Here is a 23,637-nt window from a genome sequence, read left to right on the forward strand (position 1 = left end):
CTCTTATTCTTATTTCTGTCTACATATTATTCTTTTACTCTCATTTTCCTACTCATACTCTTACTTTTTTTAACTAATGTCTGAAAACTAACATGAATAAGCAAGTCTGTAAAAACAATACTGCACAGTTTAAAGCAATAATTTGAATCTGGGAATATCTTTGGGAATAAACAGTAATATAATGCTGTGACTTGGAGTGATTTAGATTCATCGGTTTCCCTTTTATTTCCCTCCCTCTCTTCACTTTGTGGTCATTTCTCCTTCCCTCTGCTGGCTTCTCCTCCCTTCATCGGCTCAGACCTGAGTGCCCCTAAGAAGTGTCGCGCACGCTTTGGGCTCGATCAGCAGAATAACTGGTGTGGCCCCTGCAGGTGTGTATCTGGTGTGCTGGCAGGTACGCTAGAGCAGGTGACAGCTGGGAAACTCTTACACTGGCAACTCCTCCTTGTGTCTGCTTCTCGCAAGCCTCTACCTCTCTCTACCTCTCTCTCTCTACACGCCACCCCTTATGCTACCAATCAGCTGCTTTTGCCACTGTGAAGCTGGGTCATGCCAACAGACGTAATGGTGTATGACTGCTTGTTTGTGTGGGTGCACCTGAATGAGTGAGTGCTTTTAAAATGCAAGCAGACTTTTTTGTCACAGATTGGCGTAGTGTATGTGTATATTAATTAAACCTAAACCGTATGATCTGAGTAGATAAATTGTGAAATATATTGAAAGTTATGACTGAAAAGGGGACGTGGCTGAGAAGGGTTAGGATTGGAAACTGCTGGTAAGTGTTGGGGAAGTGCAGTGCCAGTTTCCCCGGCTGAAACCTATGCTCTAGCTACATGTCTTGTTTGTCCAAATGACGTGTCCATTTTTTGTTTTCCTTGTGTGTTTTTGTCTACCTTTTTGGCTAACAGATGCAAATACCCCTAAGAAGTGCCGTGCCTTGTTCGGGCTTGACCAACTCAGTTTATGGTGCAAACCCTGCAGGTATACTCCGAGAGGCACTTTTGGGAAGGATGTATATCATAATGATGATTATGAAAAGATGAAGATTGATTTCTTCTTCTCACCACTTTTACTGTTTGTTTTCCTTCTTCTAGTCTCTTCAATCTGTTATATGTTTGGCAAACTGCTTAATTTTGGGTATCTCTCACTCTCTCTGACTGAGATGTGCTGTAATAGAGCAGCTGAACTCCTGGGGCAGAAAGTGGAACTTTCTGGAGCTATATGTCTGTCTGTGATTATAATCACGCATCGTTTATAGTCTATATTTGACATTACTTTCTACAACAGAAATGATCATTGTAAACCCACTATTTACCATTTTGTCCATTTTCTGCCCTATGGTATATCTCTGCCATCAGAACAGTCTTGATCAACCTTCTGTATAAACTTTGTTGTGATGTAGCCTCTTGTCCTCCCTCCTCAACAACCCCTCCCCCCCCAACCACCTCTCTGATAACCCTTTACTCAGTCCCAACCTCTTGTCTTTCTGTTCTAACACAAGCAGTCTTTGAATTGGAAATATGTTGATGGTAGGTATTTGTTTCTGCTAAGTAATACCCTTCTCTGTGTCTCACTTGTGTTTCCTCCATCTCCTGCCTTCACTGCGAATGCCAGATATTTGTCCTGTTCTGTTGTTACACTTCCCTGTGCTGTTTGTAGCAAACTTTCATCCTGTTAAATCTTTAAGTCCAACTTTAATCCTTACTTATGACTCATTCATTTGATGAACTCATTCACACTCAGATTAAGCAGCCTAGATAGGGAGACTAGAATGGAGTAGTGTCCCTACAAAGCACCCTAGGTGTCTGGGTGGTTGGCTGCTTTGGGAGAAGCACTGGTAATTGTGCCCTTTATTCAGGGAGCTGGGAGGTTAAAAGACCCCACTAGGCTCGGTTTCCTGAAAGATGCATCCGCACTAATTCCCCCAGAGATGCAGAAATCAATAAGGAACAAGGGGAGATACTTAGAATCAATAGCGCTCTTAAAAATGGATATTAGCTTATTTGCAGCCTTTTGACAGGCAGTTAGCACAACGCAGCACTCTGGAGTGTGTCCAGAGAACAGCAAAGTATGTTTCAGTTCACAGGAAACTATACTGCTACTATCAAAATTTCATGAAATGTAATACACTGTAATCGAGTCTATCCTTTCATTTCATTCATTCATTCACCCATCTCTGCCCCTGAAGACACACACTCTTAAGTACTCTTTACTGTGCTTCTTTGTTCATTTCTGTCCTAATAGTGACACACTTTTTAATGTGCTTCCTCAGAGCTCTCTACAAATAAATGCATGTTGTGCATGTCCTTTAGCCATACAGGGTATGCGTCTGGATCAAATGTCTGCCTCTTTCTTCAACTCTATCCATTTCTGTCTTGTCTCGTCCCTTTCTTCTCATCTTAAATGCGTCTCCCAGACAGTCTGTACCCTTGTCCTTGTCCCTCTGGCTCTCTTTCTCTTACTTTTGTCTCAAACCTATACTTGCATAAGACCAGGCAGGGGTATAACTTAAGAAACAATCCTCACCTGGATTTCAACAGGACTTACACTGACGATAAAAAAAGGAAAAAGTTACAACTAAATTCACATCTTTCCTTACTCCATAGCTCCCCCTATCTTTCTGTTCTCATGTTCTCATGTTCTCATGTTCACTGTTTGTTTTTCTGTCCCTGTCTTACAAACCTGTAGGAAGCTGAATAGCTTAACGTGGCCTTGAGGCATCAGATTTTTGTTTTTTGCTTTTTTCCCTTTTTGGCAGGGGTATGGGGTCAGGTCACGCTAGGGCAAGGTACACTGAGGGTTTGAGCTCTCTTTCCATCTCTCTCTGGTTACTCTCTCTTTCTTTCCTCCTGATTCAAAACTGGGTATGCATCCAAGCACCTAGGAGACATTGGAAATCTCTCTCTCTCTTTCTCTCTCTATTTATCACTTGCTCACACACTCACTCAATATCTCTTGCTCTCTCTTCCTCTCGCACCCCTCTCGGCGTACTGGCTTGGTGCTGCTGTGTTTGCCCGTGTGGCTGGCTGGAATGGCTGGCCGTAGGCGTAGCAGACGAGGGAGGGTCCTGACCCGAGCAGAAATGCAAACATGGCGGCGCGACCTCTGTGCACAACACTCACACACATGTCTTAGGGGCAGGCTGAGAGTAGCGCATCTCCTCTAACCTCTTACCTCTCCATCTGAACTCCCCCCAAGGAACATGCAGAAAAAAGCAGTAAAGAGACATGAAAAAAGGAAGGGAAAAAGAGGAGTGTAATAATTCAAGCTGATGTGTAAACCGGATGGAGTCCCGTGCGGTTTGCCGCGCTGGGGTGGAGTTCTTTGTTTCAAGCTCGTTCTGTTATCCTAGTAAGAGAAAACAAAGAGAGATGTAGTGTTCACCTCTTTGGCTGTGTCCCTCTGAACCTCGGAGGTAGTTTTTCTTCCAAATTCCTCATCCTAGTGCTCCTTGTCATCACTTTCCCCATCTATCTCACTGTCTCCTCATCTGGCATCTGTATTTCTGTAGATCCTTCTCCTCCATGTCTGTCTTCTTTGCATGTATGATATTGGATGGAAGGTGAGAGGAAGTCAGTGGCAGAGAGCCAGTGCTCAGCTGCTCATCTGTTTGTTTTGGCATTCTCAGAAAGCAATAGCATCCAATTAGATGTCCAATCTGAATATATCTGAGAATGATTGAGCTTAGTTCAGTCGTGCTGAAATCAGCATACTGACTGAATACCACCAGACTTGATATACGTGTGCAGAACTGTGTAATGTAGGATGTGCATTTAAGTGGATGCTAAAGCTTTCTTATAAGCCTGCTGACATGTTGGAAAGCAATGCCGAGATTACGTAGGAGTTAAACAAGCCTGCTCTTTGTTTGCAGGAGAAAAAAGAAGTGCATTCGCTACATTCAAGGTGAAGGCAGCTGTGTCAGTCCTCCCTCTTCGGATGGAAGCTTACTAGAGTCGCCCCCATCCTCCCCCTCCATGGTCCCCAATTCTCCGCCCTCGAAAGAGTCCAAACCACAGACTGAACAAATGCAACCTCTTTCACTGACTATGAAACCGGGCCCCCTGGTCTCATCCTCACACCACCAACACCACCACCTGTCCATGGCCCCGCCTCCGCCCTTAGCTCTGCTGGACAACTCAGGGGCAGGCAAAACCCCCGGCCCCGCCCACAATGGCTCCTTGGACCCTTCAGACGTGTCATCGTCTCGCCCCTCAGGCTCCGCCTCCTCCCAGCCTGCATCGGCGTGTCATTCCCATTCTCTGTTGCCCAGCTCTGCCCCAACGCAACCGCTTTCGCTCGTAACCAAGTCAATAGACTAGGCTAAACTAACTCCGATTTACCAGCTTTCAACTCCTCCCTTCTGTCTGCTGACACTTATGTTCTTTTCCTCTTTTTTTGTTTCATTTTTCTGTCACATATGGCTTTGGAAATTAGTTAATTCTTTTATCAAAGTTCATTGGTCAATATTTGACCTGTCATTATCTAAAATAAATGGAACTATTATAATAATAATATTGATGATAAAGTAAAATGAGTTGTAGAATATAGCTATATAAGTCTGCCAAAATGTAAGACTTTTTCCTTTTTTTTTTTTTTTTTTTTTTTTTACTGTACAACAGAAAAAAAAGAATACCTGTTATGTAAATTGACATAGACTTGTTAAAAGACAGATATAAAAGTAGTCTAGGTGAGGATTCAGTGAGCCCTTTTCTTAAAGTTGGTTCTTCTTCATTATTTGTATTAAATACGAGCTTGCGAACCAATCATTTTACACCTGTTCAAAACATGGAGGGCACGAGGACCGTGGAGACACACTTCTCCAGCTGAGGAACAACTTTAATTGTGATGTTACTTGTTCTTGTTTAAATGTACAGAAATATTTGGGGGGTTACTGTGTTAATATGCATTGTTCCATTGCGTTGTCTATTTTATTTTTTTTGTCATTGTTTACCGTGGGAGGGCGGTGGAGTTGGGTTGGGGTGGGTAGACTCTGTTGGAGGAATGTTTGGGGGACTGTTTTAAGGGTGGGAGGGTGGGGGATTGTGGTATATAATACAAAATGTCACAACGCTAGGACCAGTAGTATTTATTGCTTTAGAGATTGCTTGTTGTATCCTGTATGTTGTCCCTTTTCGAAATATTTTCTTTTTCTTAATACATTGTACAAATATTCTTTTTTTTAAATGTAAGCAACTTATATATATATATAAATGATCCATTTTTACAAGGAGGTTTTGAAGTTGAATTGTTTTGTTTTAACATGTTTCTTTTGCTGAAGACCAGAGTTTCACCACCACAGTGTAGATTCTCCAAAGCAGATGTATGCACAACTTAATTTCTAAAAACATATCTATAAGCCATTTTTCAATAGGAGAAAAAGAAAACTTGAAACAGGGATAGTGAATACCGTGTCTTTAGTAATTGGTTTTCATCATCTAAAGCCCATCCTTTTTTAATTGCAAGTTGATCTCCACTGGACTGTAGAATTGTGTACAGATTTTCTGTGCCGAAATTGTGCTAATTTTCACTCCCCCTCTTACAATGCTGTAGGTTTGTCAGTTTTATTTTTGTTTGTTTGTTTTTTTAAGTTTTTTTTTTTGTTTGTTTTTTTGTTTTGTTTTTTCTTTTTTTTTTTCCTCAACCATACTTTGCTGTGACGTTACATAGATTGCTATGTATGTAGTATAAATGTTGCTATAACAAATGTGTTTGGTAGCAGATTGTCAAATATTAAAATTTAAACTTAATAAAAGACGGACATCATCATACTGTATAAACCCTCAAGGGCCAAATGATGTATATTAGGAGGTTCATAAAAAAACTATTAAATAACACAAAAAATACACAAACTGCCACTTTTAAGTACACTACTACATATAGGTAGATAGAAAAAATAGGCATGTTGATGTTGCAAGAAGCTGTAAAAAAGCTACAAGAGAATCATCCATTCGGTGCCATTGTAGTTGACATGATGCGACTGTAAGCCGTCAATCTCTTCTCTGGTTTATTAAGATGCTAATGATGAATAGTTTGAATGTTTCCTTAACGGCTGTGATGTTCCTGTTCTATTTTATGCTCTTAGCTTTTATTTTTGTTTGCTTTCTTTTCTTTTCTTTTTTTTTTTCTTTTTTTTTTTTTAGTTATTTGAAATGGTTCCCAGACCATGTTTTTTGTAATGAATAAATGTTTATGCTGTACAGTCTCTGTAGCATGCAGTTCTGTATTAATAAAAGCGACTTAGTATGTGCAGATTAGCTTGTTGCCTTGCTTTCTCTTACCCCTCTGCCTCTGGCCTTCATGTTCCTCATACAGGCTTGGACAGTGCAGCATCCCAAACCTAGCATTTACCTAATTTTGTGGCTGCAGCAGCTAAACTATAAGCAGCCCACGTATGATAAATGTTGTTAGGTAAAGAATGATTAATGATTTCCAAGCTGAGTCAAATCCACCTGAAAACAGTTAGGCCTCTCTGGGGGGTCACATAAATCTTCTGTCGTCACACACTACTGTCTGCATCTGGTTCCATTTTGAGTGGGACTCAGTAGATATTTCATTTTTCTGGCTGAATCTATGGGGAAGAAATCAGTTATTCACTTCTGAATTTATTGTACTACTCAGCCAGCTGATCTAAGAGTTTATTTTGTGTTCTGTCTTAATTTCTCTCTAAAGACCTGTTTAACTTTTTGTTGTTGATTTTCACTTCCCTGCTTAGGCTAAATGATTTTCAAATGCACTCATTCATGGAAAAACAATGCTTTTAATTTGTGCCCCGCAATTGCGTAGGTTAAGTTGTAACATGCTGAATCTCATCTGACCCAGGCTGACGTGGTGTTTGTCTTCTTTTATCTTATCTTTGCTCCTGTGGCCTCAAGATTTCTTTTCTTTAATACACTTTGTAAAAAAAAAAAACGTCAAAGAACAGAATAACGTTCTTTTAAAAGATGGTCAGAAGAGATAGTTTAACAGTAAACCTTTCTCAAAAATCATATTTAGTTTAATTTCCCATTTATCCTAACAGAAGTGTTTCATTGTTGATGTACAGCTACAAACTGACCTGTGTATAAGCTTGCTCAGATTTTCTCCTGAATGCTGAACGTCGGCCTCACAGGAACAAATCAATAAGGACAAAGATGTCCGCGAGCTCTGTGCCTGTCTTTCTTCTGAAAAGAGGAGACACAGAAGTAAACAAACATCATGAAGTAGCAATTGATTCAGAACAGCACTGTTTATTGCCTCTGCAAAGCTTTTGCTCCACATATCAGTCAGACAGGCAGATGCAATGTGTCATGTTGAAGAAAAAAACTATTGTTTTTCGTACAAATAATGCAAAAAAAAAAAATGTTTTGTTGTATTCAAAGACGTCAACTGTACACGCAAATAAGGAAGACTTTTAGACAGAAACTGCTGCATTCACAACAGCCAAACTGTCAATATCTCATCTCCCTTTCTGTGGAAGGTCAAGGGCTTTACTCAGTCCTAAATAAAGTGTTCCTCTTGGTCTCTTTCAGTGTTAACAAAGCTTTTTGTCTGCAGCCTAAACCCTCAAAGGCTTGCAATACATTAAATAAATGAAACAAGGTAAGGATTTGTTCTGTGCATTCTGTTCTGACCATTAAAATGAGAATGTTCTCAGCAGGAGGTTTCATTTGGTCATTTTACAGGTAGAAATTAGTCAAAAGCATTTAAGGTTCATGTGATCGATTCAGCATTCTTCATCCATCCAAACCTCACTGCTCTTATTCTTCATCTTCACGCTGCAATAAAGCCTAGAACATTTTCCCTATCATGCTGTTATTCACTCTGTGTGAAGTGTGTTCTATTTTTCGGTATATGAAAGACGCATCATTCACACTTCATACGTCTCTATGTGAATAAACACTCTTCAAGGCTGATAAAGAAGGATTCAGGAATGCATGATGCTGGGGCTCATGCTTTTAGATTGTGTTTTTTGTCACTGTCCATTTTTTTCTCTTCAAGAATGGCCGCCTTTTCATTGCACTGCACAGCCTATTAAGATTCTCACTCGACCTTGAGTGGACTATCAATTTCCCATTTGATGTTATTTTCCATTTAGCATTTCATGGGTATTTCCAACCATTTTAGTATTCCATTGTAGCCAAGTGATGTATAAATCTGAATCCATCGAGTGTGTGTGGAGGTGGTGGTGGGGTGGGTGAGGTGGTGCAAATGTTTAGACTTGCTGGCTTTACTGATACTGAGAGGTCTAACTCGTTGCTATCTTGCTGTTTTTGTTCTGATAAAATAAATTTATTCCTACATCTCTTGTTTGATAAACCACCTTCATTATATATGAATGAAACCTTCATTATATATGAAGTAGGTTTTATACATCAGGAACTCAAGAACTCCAAATTAAGCTATTCAAGAAGATCTGAGCTGGGATTCTGAAGACCCACGATCCCAGATTCATGATCCAATGAACCCAGCCACTGACTGACAAAAGACATGATTGAGGGTTTGGGCTCCTCTGATATCGCCTTCGAACTAGAAATTGAGAATGACCTTCATCAACAAAAGAACCAGACTACCTATAGATACCTACCTCACAGCTACCAACACTGTCAAGTTCTCAACTCTGATGCCATTGAATTGTGATTAAAACAATTTAACTAGTTCCCTAGTTCTAAAATTAACCCTAACAGGTCAGTGTTAAAGAAGATCTAAAATATTTAATGATCATTAATAATGGATAGTAAATCCTAAAACTAATTTAACCTGGAGGTCAGTAATTGGTGATAAAATCTTCTGCAAATAAAGCAGTTAATGACTGCCTGTACACTAATTATTTCAGCTTTATTGTTTAATCTAAGCTCTTGTTAATGTCTGTAGAGTTTTGTCTGTTCTTCCAGGGTTCCCCAATTTCCTCCCAACTCCCAAAAATATATTTTTCAATCAAAAAAGTTTCTCAACGTTTTTTTTTTTTTTTGATAACAGCTCCAGCTTTCTAAAGGGTCTTCACTTCGAACTTTTTGTGAAAGCAAAATCAGTTGTAGGGTTCTACAAAAGACCTTTACGGGGTCCCCTTAGGGACAAACTGAAGAAACCTCTAAGAAATGTTCTAAGAGTGTACATATGAGACAAATAACAAAAAAAGGCTAATCAGGGCTGTGAGGATTCATGCGGTTTTATTGTGTACAAGAAGCAAACAAAGTCAAATGCAAACAATTTACATCCAAAAACAATTAAATGTCCAATTGAGTGTTCTGCAGTCAGTCGCAAATACTTCAGGCAAACAAAAATCAGGGGTAATTTAAAGACAAAATACACACACAAAAAAACAGATTCTAAACACAGCAGATACATTTAAAGTGCTTTAAAACACAATCCAGATTTACTAAGTGATAGGCAAGATTTCACAGAGAGACTAGCTTTTAAACAGAGAGCAGATGAGCTACAGATGAAGCTGATTAGTTACTATGACAATGAACTAGGTTCTTTTAACGGAGACCTCTGTTGGACTGGGAAAAACTGCTGTGTGTTAGCGTAACAGTGTGCTGTTGGCATGGGAGATTGTAGTGATGCAGTCAGACTTCCTGTCATCTTTAAGATCATCACATCTGCAGCATCCTGACCACTCTAACTTTCATTCACGGATGAAAGGAAAGAGCAAACGCAGTAGACATTGCCATTTAACAAGAGTCTGTTCAACACCCACACACAACTCCCCCACACACAAACGACACAAGAAATACTTTTTCTTTTTCTTTCTTCAGATGCTCTAATACATGAGATCCTGGAATTACAAGGTTATATCTGATTTGAGTAAATGTTACAAAGATGTTAGTTACATTCCACTAAATATACATGCTCCAGGGTTCGATCCCAAGCACAGTTACTTCATCTTCTCCCCGTGTCCACATGGGTCACTTCCAGATCCTCTGGTTTCCTCCTACCAAAAACATGTTTCCAAAAACATGCCTGTACGTGGCTGGGCTATTCTATTTGTTTCAGTGGGTGCATGATACACCATCCAGGTTGTGTCGCGCCTTGTACCCAGTGTTCCCAAGATCCACCACAACCCTGCCTATGATAAAGCTGAAAATGAGTGAATATATGAATTTAGGTTTTACACAAAAGTGTTAATTAAAAGTATAAAAAAAATCTAAGTTGAAATGTTGTATAAACTTTGACTTGAGGATCAAAATTTAAAATAAATCTTTCAAAATTCAGGATTCACAATTTTTATGATCAAAATTCCAATATTTATTATTATGTTAGTTTTTCCAGTTACTTTTGAGCCTGTGAAAATGGCTATAATTCCTAAACAATTAATGCAATATTTTTGTTAAACCCCTTGAATTAAAGCTGAAAGTCTACATTTCAATCACATCTTGATTGCTTCATTTCATATCCATTGTGGTGGTGTACAGAGACAAAATTACGAAAATTGCATCACTGTCCAAATACTTATGGATCTGACTGTATAAGCCATAACATTAAAACCACCTGCCTAATATTGTGTAGGTCCACCATATGCCACCAAAACAGCTCGAGGCATGGACTCCACAAGACCTCTGAAGGTGTGCTGTGGTATCTGGCACAAAGACATTAGCAGCAGATCCTTTAACTCCTGTAAGTTGTGAGGTGGGACCACCATGGATCGGACTTGTTTGTCCAGCACATCTCCCAGATGCTCTACTGGATTGAGATCTGGGGAATCTGGAGAATCTGGAGGCCAAGCCAACACCTTGAACTCTTGATGTCATGTTCCTCAAACCATTCCTGAACAATTTTTGCAGAATGGCAATGTGCATTATCCTGCCAAAAGAAGCCACTGCCATTAGGGAATACTGTTGCCATGTAGGGGAGTACTTGGTCTGCAACAATGTTTAGGTAGGTGGTACGTGTCACAGTAACATCCACATGAATGCCACATGAATGTCACAGTAACATCCACATGTATATATATATATATATATATATATATATATACACATACACATATATACACACACATATATATATATATATATATATATATATATATATATATATATATATATATATATATACACACATATATACACACACACACACACACACACACACATATATATATATATATATATATATATACACACATATACACACATATATGTATATACAAAATACATAAGATGATATTCTTTTAAAGATGTATGTTTCTAACCATATATCCTTTAATCACAGCATTCTCAAATGTGCCACAATTACAGATTTATAGTACTGTAGGTTTTTTTAGGCACATGTCCATAAACATCATGGTTTTGTCTACAGAGAGCTGAATGTCTCTGTCAACACTAGCAGCCATCTATTGTTTGTCTGTTTACCAGTAGGAGTTTACTGGCTCTATGATTTCTCACACACTAATGTTAATGTTAGTTTGAAATTACTTGTCAGAAATCCCCAGCAATTATAATTATTCTTGCACACATGAGAAAAGTAATGCAATATAATTTGATGGAATGAATCTGGTAAAACAGTTTTTGTCACACAGTAGGTTATATACATAAGACTTCAGTAGACATTGAGGTGGATCCATGTAACGCAGATTTTTCTCAGTATTATATGCTTCTCTCTCTCATTCATTCTTTACCCAAACAGAACCTTAAAATCCCAAGGTCAGGAGCTGCCAGCAAAATGTTGTTTAACCATTTAACATGTTTTTTCCATTTCCTTTCATTTCATTTATGTATAATTGTTATTAAGAAGATTTTATTTTTTTTAATCTATCCATTTTTTGAAATTTTGATCTGGTTGTTCATAATTTCTCATTTTCATTTATTTACTTGCATATTCAGTTATTCTTTTAATACTCATTTATTATTTTAGTTGTTTACCTTGATTAGTGTGATTCATACACCACTAGTCTTAGTGATCACTATTTAGTCTCATATGATCTCATCAAAAGGAGAAGCAATGTATATGCATCTCAGATCCATCATATATTTACATGGCTTCATGCTGTTTTTCTTCTGATAAATTCAGGTGCAGATAAATAACTAAGATTAGATTCATTCAGCTGAGTGTGGTACAGTGAGTAATGGCTGTCAACATCCGTCTCCTCAATAAAGAAAGTCTCCCTTTACTGCAAAGTGATCTATTCTGTACATTTAATAACCCATAATCTTATTTATAGTGTCTATTTACAGTGTCTTTTATTTAGGATTAAAAGCAGGCTTGCAGATCTATGAGCTGTAAGAGGATGTTGAGGCAGAGGATAAGGGTTTGCGCTGGATGTGTATAACATATGTAAGGCACAGTAGTGCTTCTAACCCTTCACAGTCTGAACAGTCTGTTATGGGCATCAGCTATATTACTTTCTATACAGTCTATTAAAATGTAAAGAGGCAGTGGCCTCTTTCAGCAGGATAATGCGCCCTGCCACACTGCAAAAATTGCTCAGGAATGGTTTGAGGAACAGAGTTCAAGGTGTTTACTTGGCCTCCAAATTCCCCAGATCTCAATCCGATTGAGCATCTGGGAGATGTGCTGGACAAACACACACACACACACACACACACACACACTCTATAAACATAAACTATAAGAAAATGGCCAGATCACTAAATCCTAAATCATATACTAATTACACACTATTATGGTATGCAGTTTGGGATATAATGCATACCCATATATACTAATATATAATAAAATCTAATAACATATCACATACCATAACAGTTAAACCATTTCAGAATACAGGATGAAGTTTTTGTCATTTAAAACAAACCATTTTTCATTAAAAATCCAATATTTTAGCACAACATATTCATACCTTCTGAAATCCCCAAGATCCTGTTTAGGGATACTGTAAACTGTCCATCATACCACGGGAGAAATGCTAACCCGTTTAAGATTCCTTGTGCCAAAAGATTTTTTTTCTGTCTGCCAGCAGCATTCATGTGTTAGGTTTTGGGGAAAATACAAATCTGCTTAAAATATACAGGCCAAGAACCACATGATACCATATTGACTTTCAAGCTAGAGCTTAGAGTTTTAATTTCTTATTTACCTAAAATATATTAGGTATACAGTATATTACTCCCCTATAGTATATTAGGTATACATTATATTACTCCCCTACAGTATATTAGGTATACAGTATATTATTCACCTACAGTATATTATGTATACATTATATTATTCACCTACAGTATATTAGGTATACAGTATATTAATCACCTATATTAAGTATACAGTATATTACTCTCCTACAGTATATTAGGTCTATTTACGACTCAGGCCACTATGTAGTATTTTAATTAATCAGAAAATACCTAATATAACACATTCTTTTAACATTAAGTAAAAAGCGACACTTTACAATAACGTCCACAATAAGCATATATTAAAATTAGGCCATTAAAATAACTTGAGATCTTTTTCATTTTCACTTTCCAGTGCCTCTTTCTTCATGAACCCTAAACTAAACTAAAGAGGTAGTACACTGTCTCTAAGTATACATAATCTTAATATTTTTAACCTATGGTAGCAAACATTCATATACTGTGTTCAAATATTACCTTTTTCTGGCAGCATTTTGTTAATTTTTTAAAAAAATAAGACAATTTGAGACAGTATATATAACAATAATACATAAGACGATCAGCTAACTTGTAAACTGTGTGTAAAGGTGATTTTAGAACACTGTATTATAAGCTTACATTTATGGAGCACTTTATTAAGAACACTATACTAATACTGGGTAGAGCCTCCCTTTGCTCTCAAAACAACCTCAATTCTTCATGGCACGGATTCCACAAGATGTTGGAAACATTCCTTTGAGATTCTGGTCCATGTTGACATGATTGCGTCATGCAATTTCTGCAGATTTTTCAGGTGCACTTTCATGCTGCGAATCTCCCATTCTACCACACGCCAAAGCTGTTCTACTGGATTCAGATCCAGTGACTAGGGAGGTCACTGAAGAACACTGAACTCATTATCATGAAACCAGTTTGAGACAGCTTTTGCTTTGTGACATGGTACAATATCATGCTGGAAGTAGCCATTAGAAGATGGGTAAATTGTCACCATGAAGGAATGCACATGATCAGCAACGATACTGAAATATGCTGTGGCATTCAAGTGATGACTGATTGGTATTAACAGGCCCAAAGTGTGCCAAGAAAACATTCCCCACACCATTACACTACCTCCACCAGCCTGGACTGTTGACACAATGCAGGCTGGGTCCATGGATTCATGCTGTTGGCACCAAATTCTGACCCTACCATTTGTGTGCCTCAGCAGAAATCGAGATTCACCAGGCTACATTTTTCCAGTCTTCAACTGTACAGTTTTGGTAGTAAGCCTGTGCGCACTGCAGCCTCAGCTTTCTGTTCTTGGCTGACAGAAGTGGAACCTGATGTGGTCTTCTGCTGTTGTAAGCCATCCACCTCAAGGTTCGACATGTTGTGCATTCTGAGATGCTTTTCTGCTCACCACAATTGTACAGAGTTGTTATCTGAGTTACTGTAGCCTTTCTGTCAGCTCAAACCACTCTGGGCATTCTCCAATGACCTCTCTCATCAACAAGGTGTTTCTGTCTGCAGAACTGCCACTCTCAGAATGTTTTTTCTTTATTACTTTATTATTTTCATGTTGCGTGTGAAAATCCCAGGAGATCAGCAGTTATAGAAATACTCAAACCAGTCCGTCTAGCACCAACAATCATGCCACGGTCAAAATCACTAAGATCACATTTTTCCCCATTCTGATGGTTGATATGAACATTACCCGAAGCTGCTGACCTGTATATGCATGATATCATGCACTGCGCTGCTGCCACATGATTGACTGATTAGATAATTGCATGAATAAGTAAGCGTACAGCTGTTCCTAATAAAGTGCTCGGTGAGTGTATGTTTGATACTACAGGTGAACATTTTGGCAATATGTATATTTCATCTGTATTTATAATATATTCTGTTTAGTTTTAGGTTGTAGGTGTTGGAAAACAAAAGTACAGGCTTTCAATTGCCCGAAGGCTTTCAAAAGGCTTTCAATTGCCTAAATTACACCTTATTTCCGAACACATTCTTCATAAGGTAAATAGGTCACAATATTAACAGAATGAGGTAACAACATTTTGATAATAATATTAAATTAATAATAAATTAACATTGCCTGTATTAATTGCTATTCATATGTCTCAGAAGCTGTTGATGTAAATCTTCATACTGCACGTATTAGTGTATAATTATGAATGCATTAGTTAAATAATAATATATTTGAAAAACATTTGTAGTAGTTAATCGACATATTAATTCACTTTTTTTTTTTTTACATTTTTTACTTACATTTTTCCAAGTTGTTCTCACATTACCTATGCAAATACATTAGGCCCTCAAAATAAAGAGCTTACAGATATGTCCCAGAATGCCTGAACAAGCAGTCTGATTTGTCGATGATTTCTGAAGTCAGACCCAAAAAAAAAAAAAAAAAAAAAAAACCATAACCTTATACTTTCCTTTGCCTCTTTCCTTCCCCCTGTGGCACATCCACAATTCAGTGTCATTTTGATCACATGGTGTCTTTATTAAACCTCACTAATAGTTTATGTTTCATGCATTACCTGATTTTATCCTACCTTAATATCTTGTTTATCCAAACGGAAGTGTTTCATTGTTGATGTACAGCTACAAACTGACCTGTGTATAAGCTTGTTCAGATTTTCTCCTGAATGCTGAACGTCGGCCTCACAGGAACAAATCAATAAGGACAAAGATGTCCGCGAGCTCTGTGCCTGTCTTTCTTCTGAAAAGAGGAGACACAGAAGTAAACAAACATCAAGAAGTAGCAATTGATTCAGAACAGCACTGTTTATTGCCTCTGCAAAGCTTTCGCTCACAAACACAGGCATCAGAAAATCCTAGAGGTCCACATATCAGTCTTAGGCTGTTTCTGACAAGCAGATGTGATGTGGCATGATAAAGGAAGAAAGAGGAAGTGTGTATCAGTAAAAAAGGAAACAGTGAACACAAGGAACATTTTATTGCACACAGAATCAAGGTAAAAATACACATGAGGGAGCACATTTAAACAGTTCTGGTACGCCTTTGTACTTTAAAGCTCAAAGTGGCCACACAATGTGTTGGGAAAAAAAATTAGTGCATAAGCTTTTCTTATTCCTTTTGTACAGAAAATACTGTCTGTAGTGGTGTAACGCAATGACATACATTGTATATAGATATCTGTATACAGCAATCTGTATCTGTTTAGTGCTCCAAATATTTGTATCTGTATTCGGATTTAAACCTGAAGCTCACTTGCAGGCACACATGTCAGCACTGTCAGCAAATAGCATGGTTTGTGAATTCTGGCTCCAACAGTTCCTCAGCCACAGCTAGAGATGTGCATTGTTGTTTTTTTTTTAAATCCCACTCATGCAGTTATTATTTATTTTTATTTTTATTATTTATTTAATTATTAACACAGTTGTTTGTACGGTCCTGTGATATTTTCTAACAAATTTAGTTGTTTCGATTTCCCAAAATATAAACAAACTAGTAGCCTAATTTAAAACACCACAACCCTGATCAGGTAGTTATTAAGGACCACATATGTTCATATTAATGAACGTGGTCTTTACTTGAGGTTTATATTTGACAAATTGCCCGCATGACAGTAAAACCTCTTGCTTGTTTTGTTACATCCTGCAGGATCATGATGCACACCTGTAGTCTGAACCAGATGCACTGTGAACCTTTATGGCAAATTTTATAAAAAAAAATAATTAAAAAAAACTCCAAAAGAATAGAAGTACATCTCCTATTCACGACTGTATTTGTATATGCTTAGAACACATTATGTGTACAATTTGAATAATGTATTTGGTTAAATCCCTAATAGAGATAAATATGAGAGATAATTATAGAAAGGAATAAATGTATGGTAGACTACAAGATCATTTCTAAGATTTTGAAAACAGTCAGACCACACTGAGTAAAATTAGATGATGTACAAACAGAAACAATACTGTGAAGACAATTGTGATATCAGAAGTTAATGACTGCACCAGGAGAAAATATGCATGGGTCAACCATTTTAAAGGCATTCTACCACAGAGACACTAATCCCAGGTACAGTCTCGTACACTTAATACAGTCTCGTACAAACATCCTATTGCAGTAATAGCTTCCAAAAATGGAGGGATCAAGTAAGTATTGCTCAACTGTTGTTGTATAAATTTCTCGGTAATCCCTGTTGCATTTAGTTGTACAGAAGAGAGAAAGCATTATGTGTAGCTTTTATGGCAAATGTTGTTGGTGAAAAAAAAGCAAATGCAGCTGTACAACTCCAACATTCTTCTGTCTCAATTTTCAAAACTGAACTAGACTATGTCTGCAATTTACATAACTTTCAGTCTGAGCAGAGCTGTTTTACTGTGGCATCAAAAAAAAAAAACAGGACTGAAAATGTGCTGTGGTCTGTGGCTATCAACTATGGCAGGTATGACACTAGTGTGGTGGTTAATAAATCATGACCTGGTCAAGGGGGAAGTAGATCAAGCAGACGAGGGAGTGAGAAAGAAGAGAAAAAAATGGAAAAAAGAGAAGGAGAGAACGAAGCGGAGGTGATCATAATGAGTGGCTTCCTACTGTCACTTCATCCAGTTATCGCCTCAAGCTGTCAGTACTTCCTGGGAGACTCAACACTTTTTAAGCTCAAAAAAGTTTAGAGAGTCTACATGTGTATTTGAAAGCCGAGGCAGAGACAGGGCAGGAATCCCACTGAGACTCTGTGTACTTTGGTAATGAGATGAGTGATATTGTCACCGCTGGCCCAAACCTTGTGGATGACAGGACGACTTTGAGTGGTGGAAAAAAAGAGAAACAGTTTGACAGCAGAATGGTAATTCCAAGCTGATGACTTATAATAAATTTATACTACAGATACAGGTGCTTACTCTATTATTAGACTATCGTTAGATTAATAAGTGAACAGTATACACATATTAACATGCATAACATATTCATGTGTTATAAAATTCACGCATTTTTTTAAAAGCTACATTTTCATTCATTTCTTGTTCAATAAGCACGGGGTGAAAAACATGCTCTATCCAACAAAAGGTATTCAGTCTTCAACAGTGGGTCCACCGTGTGTCATTTCAAGACGGGAAATATAATATAACCTTGAAAACTGCAAGGAAGTGTACAATAGTATTGTTTGGTTACATTTGGGAGATGTTTTCATTTCCAAAAATATGCCCCTTTCAACTGGTGAGCACAATACCTGTGGATTTGTAGCAGAAAAGCAAATATTTAACAATAAGCCATATTTTATTGACTTAAATGTTTAGAATGAGTAGAAACTGCTACTGCATTTCACCACATTTTTATTTATACTGTACATTTATGTGCTTTTTCTAAGGAAATGCACAGACTGATGAATAGAAAGAAATAGAGATAGTACAAGGAATACAGTGATGAATGAAAGCATGAATAGAGTGGGGGATGGAGTGCTCGGGTTAGTGCAGGTTTTTGAGTTTGCTGTGAGTGTGTGTGACTGCAGTGGCCCAGTCGCGGTGCTAATGATGCTGGTATGTTGTGAGCTAACTATCCTCACTGTGCTGTGAGCCCTCAGGCTAATGCCACATCTCTCCGTCAAGGCCTTCCTTCATCCCAATTTACTCAACCTTTCCAAAGACACACACACACACACACACACACACACACACCCTAAAAAAGTAATAATTTATATTATATTGAGCTTGTAGCTTGCAATGGAGCCTCCTTAGGTACTGGAGCTCAGCGACATTTTCAAACTACTTGATCAGGCTTTAAAGGGGCTGCCAGAAAATAAAGGACACCTTCATCTTCTTTGCAGTAATGAATACTTGATATGACTGTTGTCTGTGAAATAAGACCTCAGTCCACATTTGAAGCATTCCGCTGTGACCACTCATCGTCCTGTGGTAATTCTGATTGAGTCACAAATTTAAGCGAGTGGAATAATGGATGTGAGAAGCAATGCCTCATGATATCTAAAAATCCCTGTTTAAGAGAATATTTATGACCTAGTTAAAACACTGGGTTAAAGTGCAAATTTGTAGCTCAGTATGGTAAATTTCGTTACAAGGAATATAGCATCACTAAAAAATTACTTATCATGTCCCATTTGACCATCGAAAACAACTACAACAATGCTACATTATTACTTAAAATTTCATCTTATTTTTCAGTTACTGATCTTAATACATAGTATTCAGCAACAGTGAAACTAACAGAAAAGGAATATAGTTATGAGAGTGAGAAAAGTCTGGACCGCTAACAGTTCCAGTGTGTTTAAAGATTAAATATACCTTAAATATAATTATTCTTTAGTACTAAATTTTCTAAGATTGCTGCTTTACTGCACACAAACATTATGCCATGGCTAATACAAAGCATGACCCGGATCTCCATGTGGGGGAAGGGATTCGTTTGCCTTAATGAAGATGCTGTCACTGGAATGTGATCGGACATACTGAGTTTGATCTCTCACTTAGACCAGATTGATTTTCTTTTTACCACCCGCTCCAGCTCCCTGCTTCAGATAGAGAGGCGAAAATGAACCTCTTTGATTTTATCTGCAAAATTAAAGAAGATTGAAGTGAGGGAGAGCGCCGTTCCAGGTCTGCATGGAGGACGTCTCTGATGTGTTGCTTATTCATGTGAGTGTCAACAAAGAGTGAAACGGCGGACTGGTAACAGTTAGGAGAGTGCCAATCACATACTTCAAACCTGCTCGGCTCACAGCAACCCCACCAGGCACGGGGCTGGGTGCTTTCTGTCCTGCGGGCAAGATGAGCTAGTCTGACTTTCTGAGGGTATAGAGAGAAAAATAGAAGACGGTTTTTTAAAAAGTGATAGCTTGTGTGGATATCATTAGAGCTGTTCAGATTGTAGTTTCATTTGTGTTTGCTTCCCTAACTGCTGTGACTGCATTCATTTTGTTAAATGTGCCATGATGATGTTTCTTCAAAAGATCCAGGTATCAGAGGAGAAAAAAAGATATGCGATGCAATGTAGCTTTTAACAATGTCCCTTTTGGTTGTTCCCTCAGAGACAGAGGAGCTAAAAAAAATCAGTTTTGTGTAATTGAGTCCATATGAATGCCACCTTAGGAGGGTGATATGGGCTGCGCTATCCCTGTTAGGGCTTTATCTGAAAGTATAGCTTAGTTAGCTGAAGATACAGGCTTCTCTCTCACATACATGTGACTGGAGCTATAGACTATGTCTCTGAGACACCAGTTTGGGGATCAGCCAAAGATCTCAGGGGTTTGAAATTGATATGGTTGGTAAAGCTGCACTTAGTACCCTGTTGTCAAGCTGAAGATATGTCTGCAATTTTATATGTTAGTCATTTTCATCTGAGTGTAATGAAGAGCTGTATTGTTTTCAGGCAGATAGTAAGATCAATAAATCTTTATAATTTGAGGATAGGCCACATTTCTACTGTTTGAAAAATGCCTTTCAAAATCCTGGCCCCAAATGTTACATTACAGCTCTCAGCCTGAAGACAATGAAAATGTTTTTTTTTTCCTCCAGATATTCACCTTGCTAAGCTAAGATGGCTCGTTTAACAGTTTCTACTGTGCAAGTTCAATGCCCAAAAGTACAATAACAAGCTGGAAACAGGCACAACTACAATATCCCAACAATTAGAATGTTAGAACAGCAGTGTAAAAAGATTAGCATTGACGGCTCCTGTGTAGCTTTGTAAAAGTGATCATAGCTTGTTATACAACATGTGTAGGAGGACTTTTGTCACCAGGATAAATAAAAAGGAGGGAATGGAACATGGGAGGGGATGGCTAGATGAAGAGTCACTCCAACTACATCAAACTGCAACTAATGAGCAAATGTAAGGTGCAAGTTTTTCAGCTTGATAACAATATATATATATATATATATGTTGGCTCCAAACAGCAATCACTGGGATTCAAAAATGCCAATCATGTGGCAGCGTTGCAATGCATAAAATCATGCATATACCGGCCAGCAGCTTTGGGTAATGGTTTGAGTATTTCTATAACTGCTGATCTCCTGGGATTTCATGCACAACAGTCTCTAGTGTTTACACAGAATGGTGTAATAAAGAAAAAACATTCTGTGAGTGGCAGTTCTGCAGACAGAAACACCTTGTTGATGAGAGAGGTCATCGGAGAATGCCCAGAGTGGTTTGAGCTGACAGAAAGGCTACAGTAACTCAGATAACAACTCTGTACAATTGGGGTGAGCAGAAAAGCATCTCAGAATGCACAACATGTCGAACTTTGAGGTGGATGGCTTACAACAGCAGAGGACCACGTCGGGTTCCACTTCTGTCAGCCAAGAACAGAAAGCTGAGGCTGCAGTGGGCACAGGCTTACCACCAAAACTGTACAGTTGAAGACTGGAAAAACGTAGCCTGGTCTGATGAATCTTGATTTGTGCTGAGGCACACAGGTGGTAGGGTCAGAATTTGGTGCCAACAGCATGAATCCATGGACCCAGCCTGCATTGTGTCAACTGTCCAGGCTGGTGGAGGTGGAGTAATGGTGTGGGGAATGTTTTCTTGGCACACTTTGGGCCTGTTAATACCAATCAGTCATCACATGAATGCCACAGCATATTTCAGTATCGTTGCTGATCATGTGCATTCCTTCATGGTGACAATTTACCCATCTTCTAATGGCTACTTCCAGCATGAAATTGCAATACCATATATAAGCATATATAATGATATGATATTGTTAATACCAATCAATGCCACAGCCTATATGAGTATGGTTGCTGACCATGTGCATCTCTATATGACCACAATTTACCCATCTTCTAATGGCTACTTCCAGCATGAAAGTGCACCTGAAAAATCTTTAGGAATTGTGTGATGCAATCACGTCTACATGGACCAGAATCTCAAAGGAATGTTTCCAACATCTTGTGGAATCCATGCCACGAAGAACTGAGGTTGTTTTGAGAGCAAAGGGAGGCCCGACCCAGTATTAGTACAGTGTTCCTAATAAAGTGCTCAGTGAGTGTATCTTGTAATTTTGTTAATATCGTGATTTTAAATGGTTGTTCAGACCTCAGATTTAGACATAATGTCAATGAAATATAGTAGTTTAAAAATAAAATGTTTCTATTAAAGTGGAGTCTATAAGCCACTAATATCACTCACGTTTGGAAATTTTTGCACTTTTTCCCATTTTGAGGACCTCACGTGAAAAGAAAGTGGCCTTCTGCAGTGACTTCTGAACATTTAGACAGATATCATATGGCTGGGAATTATATTTCTGGAGATATTAAATCCTAAACATAGCTTCCCAGAGAAGACATTTCTTTTATTAAAAAATATTTTTCAAGGAAGTGAAAAAAAATGTGATGTTAAAATTCAGCAACAATACTTTTTGGTTTTAGGTCACAATCAACAAATTAAAAAAAAAAAAAAGAAAAAAATCTGAGACACCCAGCAACAGCCCAATCTGAATTGACACGGAATGACCCAGGAGCTACATTTAAATGCAATAAAATGTAACATCCACAGACCTCTTCTTGATGCAACAATATTTCTGCATGCTACAACTTCACCAGAAATTCACGTTGGTCACATGAGCGCATTCTTTTGTGGAGAGCCTGCACCATTACAGGGAATCATCTGCACTAGTTAAGTGACTGATAGCAATCACTTAGAGCCAGCACACATTATGGGTCACATGGTTACACAACCATATTATCACTATTTAAAATAGCTGTTCAGTAGCTTTCAGATGACGCCAGTCCTGGTCTGCTGCAATCTATAGTGCCCAGAGAATGAGGCTGCAGAATCTGGGCATTTTAGCTGACTTTGGAGCTCTATTTCCAGTTAAAATGACACCTCAGATGCTGCTATGCAGCTCACTGTGTTCCAGTCAATTATTTTTCCCACATTTTTCAATAAAATTTTGGGGAGAATTCATAAATTTATTTTTAGGATATGATGAACCTGTAGTACATTTTGTTTATATTATTAAACCTCTGTTCATAGCATATTTTGATTTATTTAGTTTTATATATACAAAAATGCACATTGTTTTGCATTGTTTACGATTCAGAAATTTAAAAAAAGAGTCTTTCTTCATTAATTTTTGCTCAAAAATTTCTGAGAATTGAATTGAATCAAATTCTTAAGCCAGAATCAAGAATTTAATCGTATCGTGAAAGGAGTGTATCATTACACCCCTAGTACCTAATGTAATTTTACAGTATTTCGTGTTATTAGAATCTCAGTCGACTTTATCATTAAATTTTGTAATAATTGTCTGTGTCTCCTTATCTTTGATCTTTGATTCTGGTTTAAAATCCTGAAAGTCAGCTGGTTCCTTTAATATGTAATATGTCGTCGTTGCGCAAGACATGGCTTCATGAAAAATATAAATAATCATATTGATACTAAAATTTATTATAAATAAATGTCATTAGATTTGTATATTACACTAAAAATATAAATGTTAAAAGCCATGATATAACTGAAAAGTACAGATTCTAAGCTTTAAAAGGTACCTCAGGTGTCTATATGCGACCTGTAGTTCTCCACATACACTGTTAATTAAAAAAAAAAATATGACCCTTAGGCTGATCTGTGAATTTTAAGAGGTTATTAAACCAATTATTCACACAGG

The 23,637-nt window shown here is 37.8% G+C and overlaps 1 protein-coding gene and 1 long non-coding RNA gene across 25 annotated transcripts in view; one reads left to right on the forward strand and one right to left on the reverse strand.

Moving 5' to 3' along the window:
• tcf7l2 (transcription factor 7 like 2) overlaps positions 1 to 4,665 on the forward strand; it is a 75,933-nt gene extending 71,268 nt beyond the window's left edge. For 8 of the 24 annotated variants that reach the window (XM_034309311.2, XM_034309315.2, XM_034309313.2 and 5 more), the window contains 2 exons: positions 299 to 371; positions 3,872 to 4,665. In XM_034309311.2, coding sequence (XP_034165202.2) covers positions 299 to 371; positions 3,872 to 4,319 — 521 coding nt within the window. In that variant the 3' untranslated portion in view covers positions 4,320 to 4,665. Of the gene's footprint in view, positions 1 to 298; positions 983 to 1,504; positions 1,531 to 3,871 lie in introns of those variants that run through there. The other 16 variants (XM_034309312.2, XM_034309314.2, XM_053238532.1 and 13 more) reach the window with 8 other exon arrangements.
• The window catches only part of LOC117598542 (uncharacterized), a 37,128-nt gene that overhangs the window by 2,630 nt on the left and 10,861 nt on the right, over positions 1 to 23,637 (reverse strand). The window contains exons 2-3 of the long non-coding RNA XR_004579178.2: positions 15,657 to 15,762; positions 7,055 to 7,160 (exon numbers count right to left, since the gene is read on the reverse strand). This is a non-coding gene — a long non-coding RNA (uncharacterized LOC117598542). The remainder of the gene's footprint in view (positions 1 to 7,054; positions 7,161 to 15,656; positions 15,763 to 23,637) is intronic.

Source organism: Pangasianodon hypophthalmus, chromosome 12 (assembly GCF_027358585.1).
Source record: "Pangasianodon hypophthalmus isolate fPanHyp1 chromosome 12, fPanHyp1.pri, whole genome shotgun sequence".
In the NCBI taxonomy this organism is placed as follows: Eukaryota; Metazoa; Chordata; class Actinopteri; order Siluriformes; family Pangasiidae; genus Pangasianodon; species Pangasianodon hypophthalmus.